Source organism: Neofelis nebulosa, chromosome 6 (genome assembly GCF_028018385.1).
Source record: "Neofelis nebulosa isolate mNeoNeb1 chromosome 6, mNeoNeb1.pri, whole genome shotgun sequence".
Classification (NCBI taxonomy): domain Eukaryota; kingdom Metazoa; phylum Chordata; class Mammalia; order Carnivora; family Felidae; genus Neofelis; species Neofelis nebulosa.
The window spans coordinates 5,040,291-5,067,129 of NC_080787.1; the positions used below are offsets into that span (position 1 = coordinate 5,040,291).

General features: G+C 51.6%; 1 protein-coding gene and 1 long non-coding RNA gene across 3 annotated transcripts; one reads left to right on the top strand and one right to left on the bottom strand.

The window, feature by feature from the left end:
* Window positions 1-5,455: 5,455 nt before the first annotated feature.
* Window positions 5,456-8,751, bottom strand: LOC131513580 (uncharacterized). Of its 2 annotated transcripts, none has more exons than XR_009262654.1 (2): window positions 8,004-8,751; window positions 5,456-5,721 (listed from the first exon to the last, which is right to left on the bottom strand). It is a non-coding gene; the product is annotated as an uncharacterized LOC131513580 (long non-coding RNA). The 2 variants fall into 2 exon arrangements; XR_009262655.1 differs by lacking the exon at window positions 8,004-8,751 and adding an exon at window positions 6,037-6,232.
* A 393-nt stretch (window positions 8,752-9,144) lies between these two features.
* TRIM27 (tripartite motif containing 27) lies at window positions 9,145-26,278 on the top strand. The gene is made up of 8 exons (XM_058732682.1): window positions 9,145-9,779; window positions 10,822-10,917; window positions 13,580-13,810; window positions 19,631-19,653; window positions 21,404-21,519; window positions 21,651-21,683; window positions 23,220-23,246; window positions 24,693-26,278. Exons 1-8 carry the CDS (start codon window positions 9,360-9,362, stop codon window positions 25,286-25,288), a joined length of 1,542 nt encoding a protein of 513 aa, XP_058588665.1. The 5' UTR covers window positions 9,145-9,359; the 3' UTR covers window positions 25,289-26,278.
* Window positions 26,279-26,839: the final 561 nt, after the last annotated feature.

A 26,839-nucleotide genomic window follows, 5' to 3' on the forward strand; every position in this document is an offset into this window, starting at 1 on the left:
GCGAAAGAAACACCTTCGGGAAACTGGATTTTAAAACCGTAACTAAGTCCCGAGTGAGGTAAGAAACAACATTTATGAAACACGGCGAGAAGGGGAGGCGGGAAAAAATTTAGTGTAGTGATTTCAAAGCAAGGTTGTGGAAAGCCCTGGAAGAGTGTGGTGCACGTGGAAAGCAGGAGAGGCTCCAGAAGGAAGTAGAAGGGTGTCTGCCAGCAGGTGTCAAAACCCTGGGTTGCTGAGGGAGGAAAGGAAAAGATGAAGGGAAGCAGATAAAAAGGAAACACGAGGTTCTTTTCCAGAACGGAAGACTGAAACCTGAGATAAAAAGGGGCCCCTGAATGGCCTGGGTCCGGCGAGAGGAGAGCCCACAGCACAGAGCAGCATCACTAAGTACAGCAGCGTCCTCCTGTCCCACCACCGCCAGGCCTGCGGTGGGGCCTGGGCGGTGGCCGGACGTCACCCCCTGATGACTTAACTATTACTGCTCTCACGGCCAGCCACAAAGGGGCTGAGGGGGCTGGAAACCATACACTGAGACAGGAGACTTTTAAATTTGGGGGGGGGAAAGTCTGAGGACACTTCTTGGCTTGTAACCCTTTGGTCTCTTGCCTGGCTCCCTAAAATCCCTCTCTTTTCAAAACTGTTAAGTTGTCTCTACTGTATTATCTGCCTACAAAATAACAGATGCTTGCAGTCAAAATAAAACACACATCGCAGGAAAATGGAAGTTAGAAAGCAGACATCAGTCAGCATCTATGCCTCCTTCTAGTCCTGCTGACACGTCACACCCTTATTAATTGGGGTTAAATTTCCCTACGTATTTCTTTAGTGTGTGCACGTGTGCGCTATTCTCTTACAAAAAATTAATTCATTCCACACAATGTACCACAACTTCTTTCTAACATAGCAACTACCAGGGATGTCTTTCCACGTCGGTACACACATGCTTTTTAATGACAGAACAACATCGAGCATGCACCGTAATTTTTAAACTAATACATTTTTGATGGTTTTTTTCTGTGCTGCTTTCTTTTTAACTATTTTGGTTCTCCCTTTCTCACTAGACAAAAAAAAAACACAAACAAACAAGCTAGATTTGAGTAGTAAAATAAACCTGAAAATAGCAAGATACATGCTGTCTTAGAATGGAAGTGTTCAGACTCTGAGGAATGCACAAACTGTTATCTCCGAATGAAATATCTCAGGCTTCTTTTACTGTTAGAAGAGATTCCAGAGCCTGTTTGTAAATGGACCAGTATCTCTCAAAATCAAAGTGTAAATTTCTGGAACAAAACTCACTCCTTTATTCAGGCAAAACCATCACTGAAGTTTGAAGTTTAGAATAGAATACCCATTTCTCTGTGCTGAAAGGGTGCTTCACATGCTTGAGAATTCATTCGTGTCCTTAATACAACTTTTTTTAATTTGCCTTGGATAAGGAAGGTGTGCACGTGGTACAAAACTCAAAAGCTACAGAGGACTTTTCACCCCAATGCAGAAAAGCCCCCAGGTTCCTGGGAGTCTGATCGCTTCTCTGCAGGGATTTTTGTGGGCCTGGCCAGCCCCCCACCGTGCTGTTTGCACCCCTCCTGGCCCCTCTACATCAGCATGAGGGCAAAGGACAGAAGGCAAAGAGGGCCGTTCCTCATGTGTCACTTTTACACGCTGCCCTGAAGTGCTCACCCAAGATGAGTGGTGGCAGTGCAGTACCGGACTTGAGACACTTGGAATATTTCTGTTTTCCTCATCTTGTGTTCACGGTCGTTGTGCAGTAAGGAATCTGGCCTCACCTAAGGAGAGGTCTGGCCCTCATCTTCTCCTGGAAGTAAGCTGTAAACATATGAGGTTCCCCTAGGGACAGCAGCCCCTGTGGTCCCTGTGGGCCCCTCCCACAGGGGATGTCTGCGACAGACAGACAGACAGACTCAGCCCATGGCCCACACACTCCTTGGGTTCTCTGCACAGGCACTCCTGGCTTCGGGATGTGGGAAGGTGTTGGAAAATGAAGACACAAGGACAAGACAGGCCCAGGGAGGGTTTGGCCGCAGCCATGTTTCACGTGCTATTCGGAGTGACTTCAGAGAGATGGGTGAAAGGCAAGAGGTTTCATAAAACTCTGAAATCGGGTCACAGACATTGCTAAATCAGGGCTGGTGACAGAAACTGCCAACAGCCATTTTCACCTTCCTCTTTCTTTGCCTAGGAACACAGATGTTTATGTTGAGTCAGCAAATGTGCCCAGGAAACACTGCACTTCCCAGCCTCCTTTTGCAGGTGCCCAAGACATTTCAGTGAAAGTTGCTGTGGAGAAGAGCATTGGGAGTAGGATCCTCGAAGGCCCTGTGATGATTTGTCTCAGTTTATCTGGGATGATGTGATGTGGTGTTGGGGTCTGGGAGCAAATAGTCAAGAAAGAATCTTGAACCATTTTCAGTACAAAAAGGTGCTTTTATGAAAGCACGAGGACAGGACCCATGGGCGGTTGTGGGGTTGTGAGGAGTGACAGGTTACATACCCTCAGGTTGGGAGGGGGTCAGGGACAGCGTAAGTCTGTAAGGAATTTGGGAGCAAGGTTCCCAGGGCCTTGAGGGGCTAGCTGCTGTTAGGTCACTGACTACAGTGGAGCGAAACCTGGGTCCTGAGACCCTCCCGCTGTGTATCAGCGGCCATAAGCCTGGAGGATGATTGCAGGCATATACCTTGGGGGGGGGGGGTGGAGGTAAAGGAGGTTCCCAAAGGAATTTTATATGTCAAAGTGGATGTTGGCTGATGTCCAGCTAAGGTTGCCTTTTGCCTCCAGCAAAGTGGGAACCTGGGGGCCGCAGAGCTTCCAGAGGAAGGTGGCTGTTTCAAGTACTTGTCGATGGGCTGCAATTGTAAGGAAGTTTAATTTTTCTGCACGTCTTTTGCCTTTGTTCTCCACATCCTGGGACACTTCCTATTTGAATAATGCTTTGTGCAGATTTTTGTGTGAATGTAACTTTTCATTTCTCTGAGATAAATTCGCAATAACAGACACATTTGAGACTCCAAACTGTAGCAGCCATTTGGTTCCCTCATAGCGGAGGCGCCCCCTGACTGCTCTGTATAAAATAACACCCCCATCACTGCTCCCTCCGTATCCTGACTCCTTTTTCAAGGCATCTTCCACACGCTGCATTTATTTCTTGGTTTGCTTTTTGTCCATCTTTCTTTCTAGAAGGTAACTCTGAGCACAGAACTTTATTTTGTTCCCTGCAGTATCCTGGAGTCTGGAAGACAGTCAGGCACATCCTGGCCACTCAACAAATATTTGTTGAATGAATGAATGAGTGAATGAATGAATGAATGAATGAATCTCAGACATCTTTCCATATTCGTGTACTAAGATGTAACTCATTCCTTTGGGTACCTACATAGTATTCCATGGCGGGTGTGCATTCAGTGTCTTCCATCAACCCATCCCCTCATGAAGCCTATTTATGTCGGTTCCAATGTTTTACAAACCCAAACAATGTTCGAATTACAGTCCTTATATAATCCATCATCTCTGTGCAGAGGGGGCAGAAGTGGACTGGATAGTTCAAAGAGTATGTGTATTAAGATTTTTTTAGCCATTGCCAAATTGTTCTCAACAATGTTCTCCCAGCTTACACCCCGCGTCGTCCTCGAATGCCTCATTCTCACCAATACCCAGTATTGCAGTTTTCTAATCTTTACTAATCTCATAGATACAAAGCATCACATTTCATCTCATTAACTTTGAGCTGAACTTTTCACATGTTTATTAACCAGTTGTTCTTCTTCCTACACTGTCTTCTCAGCGTTTTCTTTTTGTCTCTTCTTACTTATATTTGTGAAAGTATTTTGTCTCTCAAGGAAATTCATCCTTTGTGTTATTTGCTAAAAGTACTTTTTCCTAATTTTCCTTCATTATTTGACTATTCGTTTGAGAGGAGGGAGAGGGGCAGAAAGGGAGACAGAATCCCAAGCAGGCTCTGCGCTGTCAGCACAGAGCCCGACCTTGGGACTCAAACCCACAGACTGGAAGGTCATGACCTGAGTTGAGATCAAGAGTCAGACACTTAACTGACCGGGCCACCCGGGGGCCCTGATTGCTCAGCTGTTTAAAGGTACTTTCCTGGGGTTGCCTGGGTGGCTCAGTCGGTTAAGCGTCTGAGTTCAGCTCAGGTCATGATCTCGCAGTCTGTGAGTTCGAGCCCCTCATCGGGCTCTGGGTTGATGGCTCAGAGCTTGGAGCCTGCTTCCGATTCTGTGTCTCCCTCTCTCTCTGCCCCTCCCCCGTTCATACTCTGTCTCAAAAATAAATAAACGTTAAAAAAAATAAATAAAGGTACTTTCCTGTACAGAAGTCAGTTGATTTTTACTTTTATGTAACCAAATGTATCCGTTTGATGGATGGCTTCTGGATTTGTGGTCCTATTTAGAAAGACCTTCCTCTAGACAACATTTTTTAAAAATCTTTTTCTTAAAAAGAGCTTTCATTGTTTTTTAAAATTTAAATCTTTCACTGATCTGAAATATAATTTGGTGTAATAAGAAGATGAGATTTTCCCCCCAAACAGGATCATTTGTTGAAGGTAGGACACCAGTCTGAACTTTCCCTTTTATCCAAACTGAACTCTTACTCTGATTTGGGTCCACAGGCCAGCTTCTATTTTGTCCCATTGATCTGGCCATCTATTCCTTAATTATCCTAGCCTTGTGTTTCTCCTGACTGGTCTTTATTTTTATTTTCCAGACTAACTTTGGCGTCACATGCTGAAGGCAGATAAGAGGAGCGGAGGAAGCAGAAATACCTTAGGCATCACCAGGCCCTACTCAGTTTGGAGCCCAGAGAAAGAGCAATCCAAGAAGGGAAGGGGTCAACCCTGTCAAATGCCTCAAAACCTGTAAGGTAAAGACTGAGGTGTCCTCTGGGTTTAGCTAATATTAGGAGCTCATATTTAGCAGCTAGATTGAGTAAAGAGAGTAGGTAGGAATTTATTTTAAAATAAAATAGCTTAGGGGCGCCTGGGTGGCGCAGTCGGTTAAGCGGCCGACTTCAGCCAGGTCACGATCTCGCGGTCCGTGAGTTCGAGCCCCGCGTCGGGCTCTGTGCTGACAGCTCAGAGCCTGGAGCCTGTTTCCAATTCTGTGTCTCCCTCTCTCTCTGCCCCTCCCCCGTTCATGCTCTGTCTCTCTCTGTCCCAAAAATAAATAAAAAACGTTGAAAAAAAAATAATAAAATAAAATAAAATAGCTTAGGGGCACCCAGGTGGTTCAGTCTAATAAGCATCTGACTCTTGATTTCGTGCTTAGGTCAGGATCTCACAGTTCGTGAGTTTGAGCCCCCACATCTGGCTCTGTGCTGACTGGTCCTCCCCTGCTGGCTCCTGCTTGCGAGCATGCTCTCTCTCTCGCTCTCGCTCTCTCTCTCTCTCTCCCTCTTTCCCTCAAAATAGAGAAAAAAAGAAAAAGAAAATTGTTTATTAATAAAAACTGTATATTATTAGTTAGGGTTGGTTTTAGTTGCATATGCAGACAATCCAAGTAAGTGGCTTCCAAGTAAGACAGTGGCTTTAGCGGACCATGAAGTCTGCTGCAGACACTCTGCAGTGTGTAAGGACCCAGGCTTAGTCGCCTTTCCACTACACCCTCCTAGTCGGCTTCTGGTGTTCCAGATTGCTTCCTGGTCCAGGACAGCCGCTCAAGCTCCTATCATCTCGTGCACATTCCAGGCTGGAAGAAGGAAGGACAAAGGTTAATCCCAGGGTCACAGTGCAGTTCGTTAGGCTCTAAGGGGAAGCCTGGAGGCCAGCACAGAGGAGGCCATGCCCAGCTGTGGGGAGGGTCAGAGGCCTGTCTGCCACACTCCCCGAGAAGCCCCAGGTGGCACGCCAGGACAGGAAGCTCCTGGTCAAATAAGGAAGGGAGCCCCCAAACCCTGCTTCCAAGAATCCCCGCCCCAAGCAAGGGATTCTCCACAGCCTTGTTAACAACTGTCAATAAAAGGCAGAAACCCAACCCCAGGGCGTGCAGCTAACAGGCTTGCACCCTGTGTCCTCTGGCTCTCTCCCTACAGGCAGCTCTCTCCATCCATCCCTGTCTCCGGCTCTCCCAACTCTGTCTTCAATAAACTTTCCTGCTGTGTTGCTCGTCCACTGTGTTGCCTCTGCCCTTGAATTCTTTCTCCTGATGAGACCAAGAACCTTTGGTGACATCTTTGGGCGGGGCTGGGTTGAGGCCCCAGGACCTGGAGTCTCCCCGGTTCACCTGATAACAACATATCCATAACCAGTTGGACACGGTAACACTGCCTTCAGGAGGTACTTTCGCACTGGCAGCAAAGGGCCCAGGAAGTGTCTTTTATTGAGCATATTGAGCAATCTGGAATAAAACTGGAAGGTACGAGTGGAGACTGGCTGTAAAATATTATTCTGTTCAGACAGAAAGGCACTTATTAAAATAAATATGTGTACCAGAGCCCCAAACTGGAGACCAGGGGGTCAGTTTCTTCTGCAGAGATATTTTTGTAATCTTTAGTTTTCAACACTTAAAAGTCATTAAAGTTTCATATAAAACTCTAGATTCCTGCCTTCTCTTGAGCTAAAACTTTGGCAGTATGCTGGGCCCGCATTTTCAACGGCAATCTTTGGTGAGAGAGGAGAGTATCTGCCTCTTGGAAGGGACGTCTGTCCTACAGTTAGTCACTGTCCCCATTTTGCCTATTGGTTCCTGGTCTGGGCTGCCTAGTAAATTCCCCTCTTGCCTCTGGGCGCCTGGGTGGCTCAGTCCATTAGGCATCTGACTCTTGATTTCCGCTCAGGTAATAGTCTTGTGGTTCATGGGACGGAGCCCCACGTCTGGCTCTGTGCTGAGCATGGGGCCTGCTTAAGATTGTCTCTCTCTGCCCCCCCCCCCCACCCACACTCTCTCTCCTTTCTCTCTCCAAATAAAATAATAATTTTTTTTTAAAGTCTCCCTCTTGCCTCTAATAGGCATGTGTGTTTGAACGCTGGTTACTTTACAACGGAATAAATAACAAATTATTTTCAGTCTGATTAGAGCAAGTCGAAACAGAGAGCATAGTCTGGAGAGGACTCTCCTCTTTGAAGTACTTTAGCGTCTGGTATCAGTTTCCTATTTATGAAGTATGTTGGGCTGTGTGAGGGCTAAAGTCACTTCCTACTTTAAAAGTATGCTTAGGGGGTAAAATGGGGAAACATTGGGCGGGGGGATGAAAAAAGAAAGAAAGAAAGAAAAAATGGGGCGCCTGGATGGCGCAGTCGGTTAAGCGTCCGACTTCAGCCAAGTCACGATCTCACGGTCCGTGAGTTCGAGCCCCGCGTCAGGCTCTGGGGCTCTGATGGCTCGGAGCCTGGAGCCTGTTTCCGATTCTGTGTCTCCCTCTCTCTCTGCCCCTCCCCCGTTCATGCTCTGTCTCTCTCTGTCCCAAAAAAATAAATAAAAAACGTTGAAAAAAAAAATTAAAAAAAAAAAAAAAGAAAAAAGTATGTCCTGCTTTAGAACTTTGATAGAGAGGTGAGGGTTCCATGCAAGGGAGCTGAAGTCTCTGCCTAGAAAACAGCCAAGTGCTCAGAATCTGAGGTTCCGTGTGAACGTGGGAGACTCATAGGGGAAGAGAGCCGTCAGTGTGCTGTTTGCTTAGGTTACACTCTGAGGAGGGGTAGGATCGGTGAGCAGGCCTGCCCGGTGAGCAGGCCTGCAGAGGGCTGTGGTGGGCACTGCCTAAGCCCTAAGAAGCTGGGTTGGGGTTGTGGCTTCCTGAGAGGACAGTGAAGGTGTTAGTCTGCGGTGGAGGCCAGAGCGCTCCCTGGAACCTGGTGCTCAACGGTGTGGACAATGTCCGGGAGGCAAAAAAAAAGGGTAGCTTTGAAGATTTGAGTGAGAAGTGACAGAATGAAAGGGGCATTTGGGGGCTTTTCTAAGGAGGAGTCCCATCCTGGCGGTGTCAGTAGGGAAATTACTGGAAACGCTCAGTCACCTGGCTACTAACTCACCTTAAAACGTCTGCAATCTGACAGTGTTGAAATAACTTCGGTCAAGGTGTAACAACGGAAATTAAAATAAAGAGAGGCCTGTAGAGACAGAAAGCAAGGCGAGACTGTCCGGATTGAATGAAACCAAGAGGATGAGGACAGTAGTGAGGAAACAGCAAAGGAGACCAGGAAATCCCAAGGTGGGCGCACTTGTCCAGTGGTGACCAGGAAGGGGCAGGCTTGCGGGTTTCTAGCCGATTCTGTGCCCGGTGAGCACTTTCGGTGTAATGGATAAACACCCTTATGGCTAAAACACTAAACGGGGTGGGCTCCCTCCTTGTTAGGCTGTAGTGATCATTCCCATTTCTCCGGAGAGGATGCTGAGGCTCTGGCGGTAAACCCGCTGGCTTGGGAACAGTGGGAAGGAGCCGAGCTGCATGGGTCTGATTCTGTGTTACAGAAATGTTGCCAGCACACAGGTAAGACGTCCTTTCTGGAAACAAAATTGCGAGGGTTCCGGCTGCTCGCATGCTCCAGTCTCCTGGAAACGCCACAACTGTCCTCGCCAGCCCGCCCCCCCCCCCCGCCCCCCCACAACTAGGCTGAGGCCGGGGGCCGGGCAGAGACCCTGAGCAAAGCCCGGGTGAAGGTGGGGGGATCCAGGCTCAGGGAGGGGAGGTCCAGGCCCGGGGAGGTGGAGGGGCGGTCCAGGGCTGGGGAGGTGGTGGTGGTGGGGTCCAAACGTGGGGAGGTGGGTGGAGGTCCAGGCTCGGGGAGATGCGGGGGTGGGTGTCCAGGCCCGGGGAGGTGGAGGCGGGGTCCAGGCCTGGGGGGAGGGGGGACTAGGCCCCGGGAGGTGGAGGGGGGTCCAGGCCCGGGTAGGTGGGTCCAGGCTCAGGGAAGTGGGGGGAGTTCCAGGCCCGGGGAGGTGGATGGGGAGGGAGGTGGATGGGGAGGGAGGTCCAGGCCCGGAGAGGTGTGTGGGGGCGATCCAGGCCCGGGGACGCCGGAGGCGAGGCGCGCACAAACCCGGGGCGGTGAAGGCACGCGGGATCCCGGCCGAAACCCCGCCCCCGGGCCGCCCCTTCCGCTCGCGCCGGGATCCGCTCGGACGCGGCCACGTCGTCCTGCGCGCCCCGAGCGCCGGCCGCGCGAGTCCGGCCCGCGGCGCCCCTCGGCGGCCCCCCCGCCCCTCGCGCAGCCGCGGGACCCCCGCCCCCCCCCCTCCTTCCGGCCCCCCGGCCCCACGCCCGCTCGGCCCCGGGGGCGCGCCGCGGCGCAGGGAGGGCGCGGCGCAGGCGGGGGAGGCCTAGCGCGCGCGCGCCCCGGGGTCCCGGCCCGGGAGGCGCCGCCCGGAAGCGGGAGTGGGGCCGCGCCATGGCCTCCGGGAGCGTGGCCGAGTGCCTGCAGCAGGAGACCAGCTGCCCCGTGTGCCTGCAGTACTTCGCCGAGCCCATGATGCTCGACTGCGGCCACAACATCTGCTGCGCGTGCCTCACCCGCTGCTGGGGCGCGGCGGAGACCGACGTGTCGTGCCCGCAGTGCCGGGAGACCTTCCCGCAGCGCCACATGCGGCCCAACCGGCACCTGGCCAACGTGACCCAGCTGGTGAAGCAGCTGCGCACCGAGCGGCCGTCGGGGCCCGGCGGCGAGATGGGCGCGTGCGAGAAGCACCGCGAGCCGCTCAAGCTGTACTGCGAGGAGGACCAGATGCCCATCTGCGTGGTGTGCGACCGCTCCCGCGAGCACCGCGGCCACAGCGTGCTGCCGCTCGAGGAGGCGGTGGAGGGCTTCAAGGTGAGGGCCGCGCGGCGCGCGGACAAAGGCGGGCGGGGGGCGGGGGCGGGGGGCTTCCTCCTCCCCGCCTAGAAAATGGCTGAGCCGGACGCGGGCGCCGCAGCCGTCATTTCCTCCGCGGAGCCCCGGCGCCCGCGTGCGGGGGAAGCCGGGGGTCTCTCCGTCCCCCCCACCCCCGGGCACTTCCCCGCGGAGACCCGCCCCCCCTCCCTGGACCGAGCGCAGGATGCGCGTCAGACCGCTCGCTCCGCACACGGATCGCTCGCGCGGAGCACACGCGCACGGTGACCGGCAGGTGCTCGCGTCCCGCAGGTGCGCGTGCCTCCGTCCGCGCGCGTTTCCCCGGCCCTGGCCTGGGCTCCGGCCTGTTCTGGAAGCTCACGGAAGGCAGCGGGGTCCTTTCCTGCTGGAGGCAGTTAGGAGCCCCGAGGCTCCGGAGTTAGCAGCTACTATGAAGGTTGAACGAAACAGCACGAGTGGGTGGCCCTTGTGAAGCGTCGAGCCAGCACGCTGGCACAGCCAAACAGCCACATGGAAACAGAGTGTTGAGTGTGACAGTCGTCAGGCTGTGTGGGGGGAACGCATGTGCTGTTGTCCGTGTGTTTGAGGGCTGCGGGAAAGGCACACGAGCAATGGCCTGTGTGTGTAGGTGAAAGTGACTACATTCATGCATAATTAGTCACGTAGCCTTTACGGTGCTTTCAGGTACATTATTTTACGCTGGCGATAACCTTTGAGGAAGCTGCGAAGGTAGTGGTCAGGGCATTTTCTCAGCGTGCGCCTCTGAAGAGCCCCCGTTACCCCTAAGCCTCCACTCACCTTTTCGCCGAAGGATGCCTTCCTGGGATAGGCAGGCCACCTGCAGGTTTAAGACACACACACTGACTGCCAAAGAGAGGAGTGACCCCCTGTGCCCTGGGGATGGCGGTGCGGTCCCAGGACAGGCTCTAACCAGGGAATGTGGTCTCGCGTGGGTGATAGGCACAATGGCCATGCTGAGGTCTCCCTAATTTACAGCTGTGCAACTTTTTGCTTTTGCCAGGAGCAAATCCAGAACCAGCTGGACCATCTGAAAAGAGTGAAAGACTTAAAGAAGAGGCGTCGGGCACAGGGGGAGCAGGCCCGAGCTGAACTCTTGGTAAGGGAACTCGGAATTCACTGCTGATGTCACCACTGCTGGTCACTGTGTCTTGTGGGAGGCTGTTACTTCCCTTGACGTATCCAGTCAAGGCATCCAGAACTTCTAGATGGAGATGAAACAACCCCACGTGGCAGTGGGGGGCTCACCTGGAGAACCGGGGGTTCCCACATTTGGGAAGAGCTGAGGCTGGGACCCTGGAGATCTGACTATCAAAAGTGTAACCTGTTAGTTTCGTGCACTTGGGGTTGATCCTTGACAACACTGATACCCGTGAAATTCTTGGCCATGGTTAGCTTCCTTTGGTGCCATTCTGCCGACAGTGGCTTATGAAGTGGCCTCAGCAAGTGACTGATGTCCTAATTTGTGATCGAGGTGTGTGTGTGTGTGTGTGTGTGTGTGTGTGTATTTTTTAACAGCCAAAACAAACTAGAAGTACAGACTTTTTTTTTTTTTTTTTAATATTTACTTATTTTTGAGACAGAGCACAAGCAGGGGAGGGTCACAGGGAGAGCGAGACACAGAATCAGAAGCAGGCTCCAGGCCCCAAGCTGTCAGAGCCCATTGTGGGCTCGGGGCTCGAACTCACAAACGGTGGGATCGTGACCTGAGCTGAGGTTGCTTAACCGATGGAGCAAACCAGGTGCCCCCATAGACTTTTATGATATATACTTATATATCCACCATATAGGTGCTTGAGTAATTTTTTATTTTATTTTATTTTTTTTTTTTCAACGTTTTTTATTTATTTTTGGGACAGAGAGACACAGAGGATGAACGGGGGAGGGGCAGAGAGAGAGGGAGACACAGAATCGGAAACAGGCTCCAGGCTCCGAGCTGTCAGCACAGAGCCCGACGCGGGGCTCGAACTCACGGACCGCGAGATCGTGACCTGGCTGAAGTCGGCCGCTTAACCGACTGCGCCACCCAGGCGCCCCATTGAGTAATTTTTTAAAATAGCAAATAAAATATTAGAAATTTCCTTGGGGTGCCCGGGTGCCTCCGTCGGTTAAGCGTCCGACTTTGGCTCAGGTCGTGATCTCGCGGTGTGTCGGTTTGAGCCCTGTGTCGGGCTCCGTGCCGACAGCTTGGAGCCTGGAGCCTGTTTCAGATTCTGTGTCTCCCTCTCTCTTTGCCCGTCCCTGCTCACGCTGTGTCTCTCTTTCAAAAATACATAAAACAATTAAAAAAAATTTTTTTTAAGAAATTCCCTAGAGGTGCTTACATCTGAAAGGCAAGTCTTAGACTAGTAGAGTCTGGCACCATCTTGTGAAATTTTGTCAGTCCTGGACAGGGAACTTCTCAGGATGCCTGCAGACACCGCCCTTTCCTATGCCCACACAATGCTCTGAGACCTCAGCTCGCCTTGCTTGAAAATAGTTCTGATGGATGGAGAGTGTCCTAGTGAGCCTGAGTGGACTCAAGTCACCATGCACACAGCCATTGTGTCCCCTGGGGGACGGTTGTCAGAGGGGAGGAAGACCCATCTCTGAGAACCAGGACTCTTGCACATGCTTCTTGGCCCTGACACTAGCCAGTTGGGTAGATGGAGAGTGATACGCCCTCCCTGGACCGGTCTGCTCCTCTGTGAAATGGGTAGGCTGGCCTCGTGGTTTTTCAGCAAGGCTAGTACTGCTCTCTCCTTCCCTCCAGTGCTGTGTGGTTTGGTTGTCACTTGAGGAACTGAGTGACTGGGGAGGGGAGGGCAGAGATCCTGAATGTCCTGCAACGGGACAACAGGGTCATGCCAGGCAAACTTGTCCCCCCACCAGAGTGCCAGTAACAACCCCTTTGAGAAGCACTGAGTCAATTGCTCTTTAAGGTCTCTTTCAGCTTTAATTTTCCATTTCTAAGATTACATTGTATCCTTTATATCTTTAAAAAACTCAGTGTAACTAAGGAGAGGTGTGACCTTGTGGGAAGGATTTAAAACAAGTGTGTGAGCATCACTGTCCCACAGTGAGTGCTTAGGAAGGGCGGTTAGTCGGATGCTTCACGAAGGGATATCCTCAGGAGTCTAGCTTAGAAAGCTTCTGTAAAGGGCCAGATACTAAGTATTTTTGGCTCTGTGGGCCGCATCATCTCTGTCACAACTGCTCAACTCTTGTAACTTGACGACAGCTAAGTACAATATGTGAACGATGGGTGTGGTTGTGTCCCAATAAAACTTTACTCCACAGGAGTAAACAAAGGGAGTTGAGCACAGAGCTTTAAGGGAGGCCTGTCATTGGGAGTGGGGTAGAGAAGGGAGGGCGGACTGGCTTTGGCAAACAGGTCTGCACCAGGAGGGAACACACCCAGAGCCAGGGAGGGGGTAGTTGATGAATACCCCTGAAGGACAGAAAGAAGGTACGGGTGACATGGGAAGGGCCTCAGTGACGTGGCCAGGGTCATGATGCAAGGAATAAGTGTTCCAGTCCGTCCCCCGTACCTGACCCGTCACTTCCTGGCAGTCTTTCATGCCTCCCAGCCCCCTGCCAGGCAGGTATGTTCTTCTCTCTTACCTTCTGTGGCTTCTCTGTCACTGCGTGTGCTCTGCGAGAACACTGGGATGGGATGATGAGGTGGGGGGGGGGGGGGGGGTGACAGTCCAGGACAAACACAAAGGGCGCTAGAAGAGAGCCTTCCCTCTCCTCAGTGCCCCTGCCTGTCCCCTGCGCAGAGCCTGACCCAGATGGAGAGGGAGAAGATTGTCTGGGAGTTTGAGCAGCTCTATCACTCCTTGAAGGAGCATGAGTACCGCCTCCTGGCCCGTCTGGAGGAGCTGGACCTGGCCATCTACAACAGCATCAATGGCGCCATCACCCAGTTCTCCTGCAACATCTCCCACTTGAGTGGCCTGATTGCCCAGCTGGAGGAGAAGCAGCAGCAGCCCACCAGGGAGCTACTGCAGGTAAGCGTCAGTGCACCTGTCCACACGGCCCGCAGGGAGCTCAGTGGGTAAGGGTCCTGCGTGGGCAAGTGCTGTGATCACAGGCAAGGTTCTTGGCTTCTCTGGGCCTCAGTGACCCGATCTCCTGGTATAAGGAGGGGTTGGGCCCACATGCCATGTAAAGACCACCTCCGTGCAGTATCTCGTCATTTTAACATGCACACATGTGTGAGCACAGCCAGCAAACGGTCAGCACTGGAGCCGGGGTCATTGGCCCAAGCCGCCCTGGGAGTCAAGCCTGGGGTAGGGCCTGTGATACGGCTGGGTGGCCCCCCAACCCAGCCAGACCAGGACAGAGCTGGTGTTCACTCAGTGCGTGTGGATAGTCTGCTCTGGGTCAGGCACTGGTCCAGGCACGGGGTGAATGGTGCAGAGGCTCTGCTGAAATTCATCTCGTGTGGAGGTCGGACAACAAAGGAGTGAACAGCGATAGAAGAGATGTTGATAAATGCCATTAAAAGGGAGATGATGGCCAAGGTCAAGGGTCAGCAAAGTGCTCCCCTCCTGTTTTTCTGTGGCCTGCGGGCCCAGTGTGGTTTTTACACTTGCAAGTGATTGGAAACCATCAGAATTTTATTTTGTGGAACGTGAAATTATATAAAATTCTAACTCAGTCGTGTGCGTGTTGTTGGCACGAAGGCCACACAGTGCATCGTTGCTTTTCCACTGCCAGAGCAGAGGGTGCACCTGTGAGACCCACACGGCTCGCAAAAGCAGAACAACGTGCTGTGTGGCCTTTGAGAGCTAGTGTCTGACTCCTGCTTTAGGATAAGAAGGCCTAGCCTTGAACCTTAATGAGCACCGGTATTTCATTGCCAGGGAGCAAAGGAGGACTTTGCAGAGGGAACACGTGGCCAGAGTGTGTGGCAGAACGTGACCAGGAGGAGGGAGGGGGACAGTAGGGTCCCACGCAGTCGAGAGCTGACATCCACTTGGTTTAAAGCCGTGGGCACCACAGATGCTCTTCTGTAGGAATGCTGAACAGTGTGGGGCAGGACCCACGTTGGGGACAGTGGTCACTGGCAGGGTGAGGGACACCACAGGGCGGGTGAGTATGTCGAGGAGTAAGACCATGAGGAGAGGCAAGGAAGTACTTGGAGGTGGGGTGGGGTCGTGGGGCTTTGCGGGGAGGGGATGCTTGAAGAAACGAGGTAAAGAGAAGCAGAGTTGCCGTAAGGATGCGGGTCGGGAGCATCACTGAGGCTGTAAATCATGCTGTCTGCCTGAGAGGGAGGGCAGAAGGGAAGGAGGACCGACGTGTGCATAGGAGTTAGGTGAGGAAGATCTTTGGGGGGACAGGAGGGTGAGGGGAGGATGCAGGCAGGCTGAGGCTGGGCAGGCGACCCTGGTGTCTCTTGTTCTCTTGACTTTGGAAAGCAGGATCGTCTATTGTTACCGAGCAGGAGTTCGGGAAAATGTGGGCTTTGGAGAATGGGGGGAAGGTTTTAAATAATTGTTTCAGAGTCTGGGAAGACCAGGTGCTTTGTGAGACGTGGGAGGGTCACTCGGTCAGGGAATGTCAGTTTATCCTGGGGCCAGTCTGCCCTGTCGTGTGACTTTCTGTGAGACCACGACTGCTGGGGTACAGGCCCAGGGGAAGCTGGAATTTGCGTGTATCCAGGATTAGGGCTTTATTAGGTGGAGTGGAGAGGTTTTTTTCATTTTATTGGGAGAAAATTTACATAAGTTCATCATTTCAACCATTTCTTTTTTTTTAGTTTTTTTAATTTTTAATGTGTATTTATTTTTGAGAGAGCGACAGAGTGTGAGTGGAGGACAGGCAGAGAGAGAGAAACACAGAATCTGAAGCAGGGTCCAGGCTCTGAGCTGTCAGCACAGAGCCTGACGCAGGGCTCGAACCCACAGACTGTGAGATCATGACCTGAGCTTAACAGAGTCACCCAGGTGCCCCCATATCAACCACTTCCGAGTGTAGGACTCATGGGGGCACCTGGGTGGCTCAGTTGGTCAAGGATCTGACTCTTGGTTTCAGCTCAGATCATGATCTCAGGGTCATAGGATCAAGCCCTGCATCAGGCTGAGTGTGGAGCCTGCTTGGGATTCTCCCTCCCCCCGCCCCTCTTTCTCTCTCCCCTCCTCCTCCTCCTCCACTGCTTGCACTCTCTCTCAAAAAAAAAAAAAAAAAAAAAAAAGCGTACATTCAGCAGTATTTAGTAAACTCACAGTATTGTTGGGTCATCACAACTCTGTAGTTCGGGAAGGCTTTCATCATCTCAGAAGGAAACCTTGTATCTATCCGTTGAACAGTCAGTCGCTCGCTCGGTTCTACCCACTGGCGACCGCTAGTCGGCTACACGTCTCACGGGTTTGCCTGTTAGAGTCCGGCACCTGGAGGCCTTTCGTCTGACTCCTTTCACTTGCAAACCTTATTCTCGGTTCAGCTGTGTCAGTGCTGCATTTGCTTTGGCGGCTGGGTAACGTTCCACTGTGTGGATACGCAGCGTGTTTTGTTTCCTCGTGTGGTATTCCGTTCGTGAGTTGGCGGACGTTTGGCGATTGTGAATGGCGCTCTGAACGGCAGCGCCTGACTCGCTTCCTGCCTGGTTGCATCATGTGGTCAGGGGCCACGTTCCGGTCTGAGTGGATGTGCTGCCAAAGCGAGCGCTCGGCGTTTTAAAAATTATTACTTCTTAAGGTGGATGATACTTGCGAGGACATTTTTGAAAGGGTGGATCTGTTGAAGAAAAGGGGCTGTGGACATGGAGGAGGGAGAGGGTCTTGATCACGACCAGAGTGGCTATGGTGGGCAGCATGGGAAAAGCGGGCTGAATCTTACTTCACAGGGAACTATTAGAAGCATTCCCCCTGAGGTCAGGGACAGGACAAGATGCCTGCTGTTGCCTGCCTCTACTTAACATTGTATTGGAGGCTTTTGTTGGTTTTCTCACAATTTTTAAAATGTTTTGTTTATGTATTTTATTAACTTTTTTTATGTTTATTTTTGAGAGAAAGAGAGAGAGAGAGAGAGAGACAGAGTGTGAGTAGAAGAGGGGCAGAGAGGGAGACACAGAATCCCAAGCAGGCTCCAGTCTCCAAGCCGTCAGCACAGAGCCCGACGCGGGGCTCGAACTCACAAACCGCGAAGTCATGACCTGAGCTGAAGTTGGACGCCCCACCGACTGAGCCACCCAGGCGCCCCTAAAATGTTTTATTTTAATGTTCATTTATTTTTGATAGAGACAGCACAAGCGGGGGAGGGGCAGAGAGAGAGAAGGAGACACAGAATCCGACAGAGTCTCCAGGCTCTCAGCTGTCAGCACAGAGCCTGATGCAGGGCTCGAACTCCCAAACTGTGAGAACATGACCTGAACGGAAACCAAGAATCGGATGCTTAACCAACAGAGACAGCCAGGTGCTCCCAGAGTAGCAAAATTTTCCTAATTCGATATGCTGTTAGCAGAGATGTGGGAGAGAGAACTCCTATGCTGGTGGGAAGACCAAGTGTTTGGCAGTATTTAACAAAGTTATGTGTGCAATTAGACCCGTACCAAGGGTCCTTGCAGGAATTTACCTAAGTATGAAAATAGGTACAAAAATGCATACACACAAAGTTACATGATGCATGATGTAACACTGTAACAGCAAAGTACTGGGAAAAACCCACCTTCCAGACTGAGATTGGTTGAATCAATTCTGCATGTGTACACGCTATGGGATAGTAGGCAGCTGTACAGAAGAGGAAGGAAGATACCCATGAGACCCATGCACTGATGCAGTGTGTCCAGGAATGTGTTAAGTGAAAAAGTGCAAAATGCAGCATATGCTACTTTCTGTGGCAGAAAAAAGATAATTGAAAATCATGTATCTGCTTATTTTTGCAGAGGAAACCATGGAAGGATAAACCAGGTGGGGGAAATGGATGGAAAGGGATAAGGTAAAAAGTGACAGAGACTCTGGCCAAGTCTCAGTTTTTAGCACCAAAATAAATAAGAACAGTGATGGATTATAGCCTATTAAAGTAAGACTATACGAGTCCATACTAATAGTAAATAGGAGGAAACTACTCTTTCCAGGAGAATGTCGATTAAGTGATATGGGAGGAATTTTGGGGCGCCTGGGTGGCTCAGTTGGTTGAGTGTCCGACTTCATCTCAGGTCATGATCTCAGGTTTGTGAGCTTGGGCCCCGCGTCCCGCTCGCTGCTGTCAGCACAGAGCCCGCTTCAGATCCTCTGTTTCTCTCTCTCTCTACCCCTCCCCCACTCGCACTCTTTCTCTCAAAAATAAACAAACATGTAAAAAATAAAATGAACTTTGAAGCTAGAAAAGGACCACTTAACAACCATCATAGAAGTTAATTCAGATAGTCGTTATCAGTGGATGTTAAATCTAAGGGAGGAAGTTTGAGAAAGGTTGGAATAGTAACACAATTTCAAAGTATCCCTTTCACATTACTTACTAGTTACAAGAGGAAACACAGTACCTAGCCAGTGATCAAAATATCGCCAGTAAGGGGCCAGGGAATATCATGTGTCTTTAGGAGGAGGCACCATACACTCCTCAAGGGGATACAGCCAGGATTTAATCATGAGGGGAGTGTCTGAAAGACTACAAAGGACAGGAGACATTCTGGCGTAACAACCAGTGTCAATGTCGTGAAAGCCATGCTGGGGAGCCACTCCAGATGGAAGGTAGTGTCAGGATAGCTGAATGCGGTGAATGGTGCTGGGTTACTAGGGGGAGGGGACTAGCTGGAGGAACTTTGTTAAGATGAACAGTTGGGGCACCTGGGTGGCTCAGTTGAGTGCCTGACTTCGGCTCAGGTCATGATCTCCTGGTTCCTGGGTTCGAGCCCTGCGTCGGGCTCTGCGGACAGCTCGGAGCCTGGAGCTGCTTCGGATTCTGTGCCTCCCTCTCTCTCTCTGCCCCTCCCCACTTGCACTTTCTCTCTCAAAATAAATCAATAAACTTAAAAAAAAAAAAAAGAAAGATGATTAGGGGGTGCCTGGGTGGCTCAGTTGGTTAAGCGTCTGCCTTAGGCTCAGGTCATGATCTCACGGTTCGTGGGTTCGAGCCCCGCGTTGGGCTCTGTGCTACCAGCCTGGAGCCTGCTTCAGATTCTGTGTCTCCCTCTCTCTCTGCCCCTCCCTGGCTCATTCTCTCTCTCTCCCTCCCTCTCTCTCTCTCTCTCTCTCTCTCTCTCTCTCTCTCTCTCTCAAAAATAAATAATAAAGATTAAAAAAAAAAAAAGAAGATGATTGGTTAAAGAAAAATATGGACTGTGGGTTAGATAATTGTTGCATCCATGTTCATTTTCTTGGGCTTCGTTACTGCGATTGTGTAAGAAAACATGCTTGTCCTTAGGAAGTACACACAGAAGTATGAAGGGGTAAAGGATATAATGTAAAGAGTGATCTTAAATGGTTCTGAACATAAACGTGTTCATAGTGATTTGGTGACAAGTATACACGAGCTACGTACTAGCAGTTTTTCTGTGTATTTGAAATTATGTCACGATAAAAAGTCAAAGCAAGTTGGACAAGTGAACAGTTGGGGTGCATGGGTGGGGTACTTGACTTGGGAAATTTGATCAAGATGTCCTTGGCCGGTGGGGCGGGAGCCGGACACAGGAAATGCTGGGACAGCAAATCGTGTGCCTCCTGGTTTCCTTGGCCCGATTTTTAGCCTTTTGACTGGATTGTGTCCACATCTCCCTGGCTTCTCACAGGAGGGCCAGCCCATGGTTGAGTTTTCAACAGACATCCCTGAAAGAAAAGCGAAGTTACAGCTCCTCACAGTTACCCTTCTCCTTTCTCTCGTAGGACATCGGGGACACGTTGAGCAGGTACAGTGTTCTCTCCCCCCAGTGTCCAATCGAGTGCAGGACGGCATGTCCCTCACACTCCTAAGTCCCGAAAGGAGTCCAGAGCCTCGGAAGGATATCTTCCCCAAGTGACATGTCCTGCCCGTCTCTGGACTGAGTCACTGTGTGCAGAGAGCCACGTGGACCATGGATCTTCTCAGAAAAACTCAGGAATTACTGACAAATTGTGAGGGTGAAGGATGGAATTGTGCTTGTGGTTTGTGAGGACACGTCTAGGGACCTAGTGAAGGCTCCCAGGGGCCCAGTCACTTCTTACGGGTTGCAGAGTCCTGTCCCCACCACCCCTCCTGGTTCCATAATGGGGAGAAGAGAATGGCTCAGGGTTACATAATTACTGCCCCGTTCCGGGGATCCCAGCCTTGTCCTCATTACTCCTGGGCTGTGTCCGCGATGGGGAGTGAGGAAGAGCTCCCTGGATGCCAGGCCAGGAACGAGCAGGGGCACCCCCGTGTGGGCAGGTGTTTGCAGGGCAGACAGTGAGGGCCAGTGGGCTGGGCCTCGGGGACACGCTATTTGGTGCAGGGGCAGAGACTGACTTTGAAGGAGCCGGACGCTGAAGCTGCTTGACATGCTGAATGGTGAAAACCTCTGGGGGGCTGCAGCTGGGCCATGAAGGAGCACTCCCCAGGGGCCCTGAGGGAGCACTCCCCAGGGGCCCTGAGGGAGCACCCCAAGAGCTGGGGCAGGGCCTCGTGCATCCGTGGAGTGACTTGGCTGGGAGGCCACGTGGATAGAATTATGTTGGTAAAATTGCGGGTTTTGAGGAGATGGATTAGAACGCGTCCAGTCCCAGCCACGTGGCCCCAGTGATTACGGCCCTTACTTGTTGCTTGTGCTGTTTGGTGCCACAGTCCATCCTGGCCCCACCTAGGGAGAGCAGGTCCTTCAGAGCCCAGCCCCTCGTGACGTTCGTGTTTGGGTTTGGCCATGGGAAGTAGGAAACCCAATATCTCATTGGCTTAGGGCTTAAACATGATGCAACGTGTGTCGCCGTGTAAGAGACGTGCAGGTAGGTGGCCCGGGGCTCGTCTGCTGGTTTCCTTGCCTTCGCTCTTCTGTGGTGCCTGAGTTGTGGTCCCGGATCTTACAGTCTAAGGTGGTCGCTGGCCCGCTAGCCAGCCACACTCCTCTTAAAGCAGGCTTCTCAATGGGCACAAGACCCTTCTTCCGTCTCATTGGTCAGAACTCAGCTACAAGGTCACATCTAGACCGGGCAGCCAGGAACCCAGGAAAGCTCGGAAGATGGGAGAAGGGGTATCCGGGAGGCAGTTGGCAATCGGTTTTCACCATAGACCCACCCCCCCCCCCAACCCCCACAAGCAGGGAGCAGAGTGGGCACCTCTCTGAAGATGTTCTCCCCGTGTTTGGGAACCTGAGGGCACTGGGTCATTGTCCACCGTGAAGCTCAGGTCTTGGATGGAATCTGGTGCTTTCTGGCAAGTCAGCCTTAATGTTCAGTTCAGGTGAACCTTCCTGAGGACAGGCCATTTGAAAATCCCTGAGCTACGTGCTGTGGGGGGTTTGGAATGAGCAAGATGTTTCTTCTGCTCTTGTTGAGAGGATCACAGTCTAGGAGGGGAGCAGGGAAAGAGTTGTGGTGGCTGCTTTTAAAGACTGTTTGCCAATGTAACCCAGGCTTTGTCTGGGATCCTGAAGTTGTGGGGTTAGGGGACGTATTTACTCATTGTTTTGTTTTGTTTTTTTAACTTAGAGCTGAAAGAATCCGGATCCCTGAACCTTGGATCACACCTCCAGATCTGCAAGAGAAAATCCACATTTTTGCACAAAAATGTCTGTTCTTGACAGAGAGTCTGAAGCAGTTCACAGGTAATGCAAACAGAGAGATCCACTGGGGGAAATGGATTCGTGCTCTGAACATCTGCATATTGCCTGAGGGGAAGATCGATATTCCAGCCAGCTGTGGGATGCAAACTGAATGTCTCCTTTTCTCCCCTTAGAAAAAATGCAGTCGGATATGGAGAAAATCCAAGGTAAATATGTACATTTACTGGGCTTTTGTTGTTGAAGTTTCCTGGGAAGATGAACATCTACTTAAAAAAAATTTTGTTTTAATGTTGTTTATTTTTGAGAAAATGAGAGACAGAGCACAAGCAGGGGTGGGCAGAGAGAGAGGGAGACACAGAATCCGAAGCAGGCTCCAGTTTCTGACCTGTCAGCACAGAGCCCCACACGGGGCTTGAACTCACAGACCAGAGATCATGACCTGAGCCCAAGTCGGATGCTTAACCGACTGAGCCACCCAGGTGTCCCATTTAATAATTTTTTTTTTTTTTTTTAATTTGAGAAAAAGAATGAACAGAAACTATGCCAGTTGTACTTGATGTGAGCCGGTATTTAACATTATAACTTCTGCCCGTGGGCACTGGTGCTGACCAGGACGGGGGGTCACGCAGCACCTGCAGGGCAATGGCGGGAACAGGGTTTCAGGAGTCAGGCCACCCAGGGCCCAGCTCTGGCACTTAGGAAGGATTCCACACTGTAGTTTCCTTGTCTGTAACGTGAGGAAGATAGTTCTCACCTCACAAGGCTGTAGAACTAAGTTAGTTACCATTTCTAAAGCCTTTAGAATGGGGCCTGACACATGATAAATCCTATATTTTTGTTTATTAGATAAAGTGTTTTAGGTATTTAAGAGAAGCCCCTTTAAATGTAAAATTTTCTGGTCACGAGCCACATTCAGTTAGGAGTTGAGTTTATCCTAAATGCTAAAGTTCCTAGGTGGTCTTGTGGGATCCGAAACCCTTATATGGAAGTAAACCCTTTTCTTGTTTATTACAGCTTACAGATCCCCATAATCTCTGGTGGTTTCCTGTATGACGTATGCTAAGACCTTGTTTGCATTTTATCTTTCCAGATACACACTCTTTTGGCATCTTAGCAACACTTAGGTAGGGGACACCCAATGTCTTCCACAAGCAGACAGATAGGGAGAAACTGTACCAGAGACTGGATGATCCCAGAAGTGGTCAGTTCAGTGGTCAGTGCAGACCTGACCTTCCTTGGTGTGGCTCTCCTGCCACTTAAAAGGCTCGTGAGAGCTCATTTGTGAACATGCTTTGTCCACTGGGAAGTGCCTTTCAAGTGAGTGGTCTTGTTTTCCCAGCACGGTAGCGGCTGTCACCGAGCCCCTAGAGCAGAGGCGGCTTGTGGAAGCCAAGAATTCTGTACTGTGTGAACATGGAACCGAGTTTCCCCCTGCAGAGCCAGCTGGCCCACTATGGGGTGGGGTCCTTGATCTTGGCTCAGTTTGGCCCCATTTGCTACCAGCCTTAGGCACATGGTTATCCTTCCCACACACAGTTCCCAGCCCCCCTTCCCCTCGGATTCTTGCTTGAACGATGGAGTCACGTGCCCTGTAGAGAACTCTGTGCATGATGGCAGCAGGGATTCTGGGCTGTGTAATGAGGCCACGGCTTGATGGTGCCGGTGACCAGAGCCCCTTCTGTTAGGCATTTCTTGGAAATACTCACATGACGTCCATAACTTCTTCTCTCTTGTTCTTTCAGAATTGAGAGAGGCTCAGTTATACTCAGGTAGGTGATGGAGACAAAACTGTATGAAAACAGGAGTAAAAATCCTAAAGCCCAAACTACTGTTGTGAATGATTTGAGAAATTGCCTAAATTTGGGCTCTTCAGGTTATGTGTGTAAAAGTGATAAACACAACCAGATAAAAACCATTGTCTCTATGTGTTTGCAACGTGTTTGCTTCCTAAAATGCCCCAAAGCTGAAGCCAGTGGAGGAGGTGGAGGCCAGGAGCTTGAGGAGAAGCCTCTCCCCCTTCCCACCATGCCCTGTGGCTCTGCAGCCCAGCCTCAGGACTGCCGTGGGCTTCCACTTAGTGAGCTCAGCTTTTGTTCTCAGCTGGGGGTCCAGGAATGTCAGGTCCTCCCATCTCTGGGCGGGAACTGAATGAAGCCCCTCCCCATGACCGTCACTGTCACCCAAGAGTCAGGGGACTGGGTCCCAAGGACCCAGAGGCACTACATCATGGGTGTGTGCTGTCTGCAGTCATGTGCACTCCCCCTCATGAAGACAGGTCTCTGAGCACAGCAGGTCTACGTTCGTTGGTGTTGGCCACTGTGATCCGTGTTCCACTGTTTCAGCAGGTGCTAAGCGCATGCCTTGCATGTGTCCTGCCCTGTCTGACACTGAGCAGGGTGCCGTAGAGGGAACAAAAGAGCAGGAGACGCTGTTCTGCCCTGGAGTTTAGTGTCTGCTGGGAGGTTCAAGGCACACCCACGGCATGGCAGACAGATGACTGTGCACAGATTGTTGAACCACGAACCCAGTGTGGGCCCAGGTCACCTCCCCGGTTGCCCATCATGAAGCTTTCACGGGAGTCCTTCAGCCTGCCTGGGCTGTGGTTTGGAGTTTTCCTCCTGAGCAGGGTTTGACAGGCGTGTGAGAGCCCCTGGCAGTTCAAAGCGGGAAGTCCCCACACGTTGGCAAGGTGCACCCAGGGATGTGGCGTGGGCGATAAATCATGTCGGGCCTAAGGGAGGGAGAGGGTGCTGGCACGGCTGGCTAACAACAACTTTTTGATGAAGATGTGGGTCTTGCACTGGACGTTAAAAAGAGATGAGTGGGGTTTTTTGCACGGTCGAGTAAGGATACAAAAGAGTGATTTGAAAGGCGGGCAAATTGATAACAGGATTGCAGTCCCTTATTCACATACCTTGGATCCCAAAAGCTGTCTGGGAGATTCAGCCGATAATGGGTAATGTGGCTTAAGATGTAGAAGAAAGGGAATGGAGGTAAAACTTCGGCACTGTCTGACCTATCTGGGCTTGGAAAGGTGATGAGCTAATCCGGAGTCATCTTGGGGATGTTGAGTCCAGGATGAATTTGAGGTGAAGGCGGCCTACAGGGGGCGCTCGTATTCTCCCCTTGGGGAGGTGGGGGAGAGGCCAGGAGCCCTCCAGGCGCTCTCCGGGCCCTTGGCTCACCTGCCCCTCGCCTCCCCTCTGTCTACGCAGTGGACGTGACTCTGGACCCGGACACAGCCTACCCCAGCCTCATCCTCTCCGATAACCTCCGGCAAGTGCGATACAGCTACCTGCAACAGGACCTACCTGACAACCCCGAGCGCTTCAATCTGTTCCCCTGTGTCTTGGGCTCTCCGTGCTTCATCGCTGGGAGACACTACTGGGAGGTGGAGGTGGGAGACAAAGCCAAGTGGACCATCGGCGTCTGCGAAGACTCGGTGTGCAGGAAAGGTGGCGTGACCTCGGCCCCCCAGAATGGATTCTGGGCCGTGTCCTTGTGGTACGGGAAAGAGTACTGGGCTCTCACCTCCCCAATGACTGCCCTCCCCCTACGGACCCCTCTCCAGCGGGTGGGGGTTTTCTTGGACTATGACGCTGGCGAGGTGTCCTTCTACAACGTGACTGAGCGGTGTCACACTTTCACTTTCTCTCATGCTACCTTCTGCGGGCCCGTGCGGCCCTACTTCAGCCTGAGCTACTCGGGGGGGAAGAGTGCGGCCCCACTCATCATCTGCCCCATGAGCGGGATCGATGGGTTTTCCGGCCATGTTGGCGACCAGACTCATTCCATGGAGACTTCCCCTTGAGGAGGTGAACTCAGGCCACCGGGGCTGGCGGCCGTGATCCCACCCCGGGCGGCAGGCGGCTTGCTGCCTCGCCGCTTCTGTTGTCTCAGCCGGACGCCCTTAGGCTCCCCAGGTCCTGCAGCGGGATGCGGGGTGTCCACGTTCTCCACCCTCTCCCCCTTCCCGTGCAAATTGTGAGATGTAATGACACGTGCCAGAGTGCCCAGAAATAAAAACCGGATGTCCACCTCCGTTCAGCCCGTCCTGGAGGGGAGAGAGTGTGGACGGCCCTTGGAGAGCCGCTGGGGACACTTCACCGGGGCTCCGCCCGGCACCCTCTGTTTTGACCCCACAAAGTGGTCACGGATATTTGCTGTTTTCTGGGCTGAGGCTCCTATTTAAGAACCTGGAGAGGAACCACAGGGCCCTGCCAGCATGGCTCCCTCGATCCCGGGTTCTCCTTGGGGAGTCGTACCTCTACCCCATTCCCATTATGCCGTAGTTTTATTAACTCCATTAAAGAGGCCTCTGTGTGTTTTGATTAGTTACAGTTATTATACAGTAACGGTGGGAAATGGCGCCACCTCTGTTATGAGATAATGTTCTAATCAATGTGCTCTTTGCCTCTGTCTGTTCCGAGGGCTTTGTCTGCTCCCTCCATTCTGACCGGTGCACATCATCCAGGATAATTTCCTGCCAACACTCTCCACTGTCCCCAGATCCCCCTCACACTCCTATTTGTGGACTGACGGTCAGTCATACCCCATCCCTGGAGTGATTCTGAGGCACTATTCCAGGGATTCATTGACTTTTTGCCTCCTTTTCTCCATTTCCTGTGGGGAATGACCTTTCTAGTATGTGTACCATTGAGGGGCAGCTCTATCCCCATAGCCGTCGGGTCACGAGGCTAAACAGATCACTTCAGCAGGCCCCCACGATGGCTCTTCATCCTCCTTTCCTATGGGTATATGCCCCTCTGTTTGAAAATAAAGTGACCATGGATGTTGTTTACATTGTTGTTGCTTTCCGGGTCTTGGTAGGATTGGGTTTAGATGTTGGGGCGGGGTTGAAGGGGTTAGCTCTCGGTGAGTTCCCTATGGGTCCAAATCCTGGTCTGGCCAGTGTTTTACTTCCACCTGGATGATAAAACAGGTTTGGGTGCCACGTTCCTGCTTTCTAACGGTGCCGAGAGAGCAGTGTCAGCTGTTCACTGTCTTGTAAGTTCACCAGGAAAGGGTTCTCAAGTCCTTCTCTTTTAAGTTTATTTATTTTGAAAGAGAATGTGAGCAGGGGAGGGGCAGAGAGGAGAGAATCTCAAGCGGGCTCCGCACTGTCAGTGCAGAGCCCAATGCGGGGCTTGAGTTCACGAACCATGAGATCATGACCCAAGCCAATACCAAGAGTCGGACGCTTAACTGACTGAGCCACCCAGGTGTCCTTCCCAAGTCCTTTTTATAGCTGGCGGTGGGATAATGCAGCAATGCTTGGCATAGATCAGAGGGCCCAGAACCACCAACCTAAGCCCTTGGGGGTACAAAGGTCACCACGTACTGAGGAGGAAAGATCTGGCTG

What these genes read in the sequence shown, in the direction of transcription:
- TRIM27 (XM_058732682.1), top strand. Translation starts at nt 9,360, where the DNA reads ATGGCCTCCGGGAGCGTGGCCGAGTGCCTGCAGCAGGAGACCAGCTGC. An exon ending in AGGCGGTGGAGGGCTTCAAG is followed by an intron (nt 9,780 to 10,821) that starts GTGAGGGCCGCG and finishes TGCTTTTGCCAG; the next exon opens with GAGCAAATCCAGAACCAGCT. An exon ending in ATCGGGGACACGTTGAGCAG is followed by an intron (nt 19,654 to 21,403) that starts GTACAGTGTTCT and finishes TTTTTAACTTAG; the next exon opens with AGCTGAAAGAATCCGGATCC.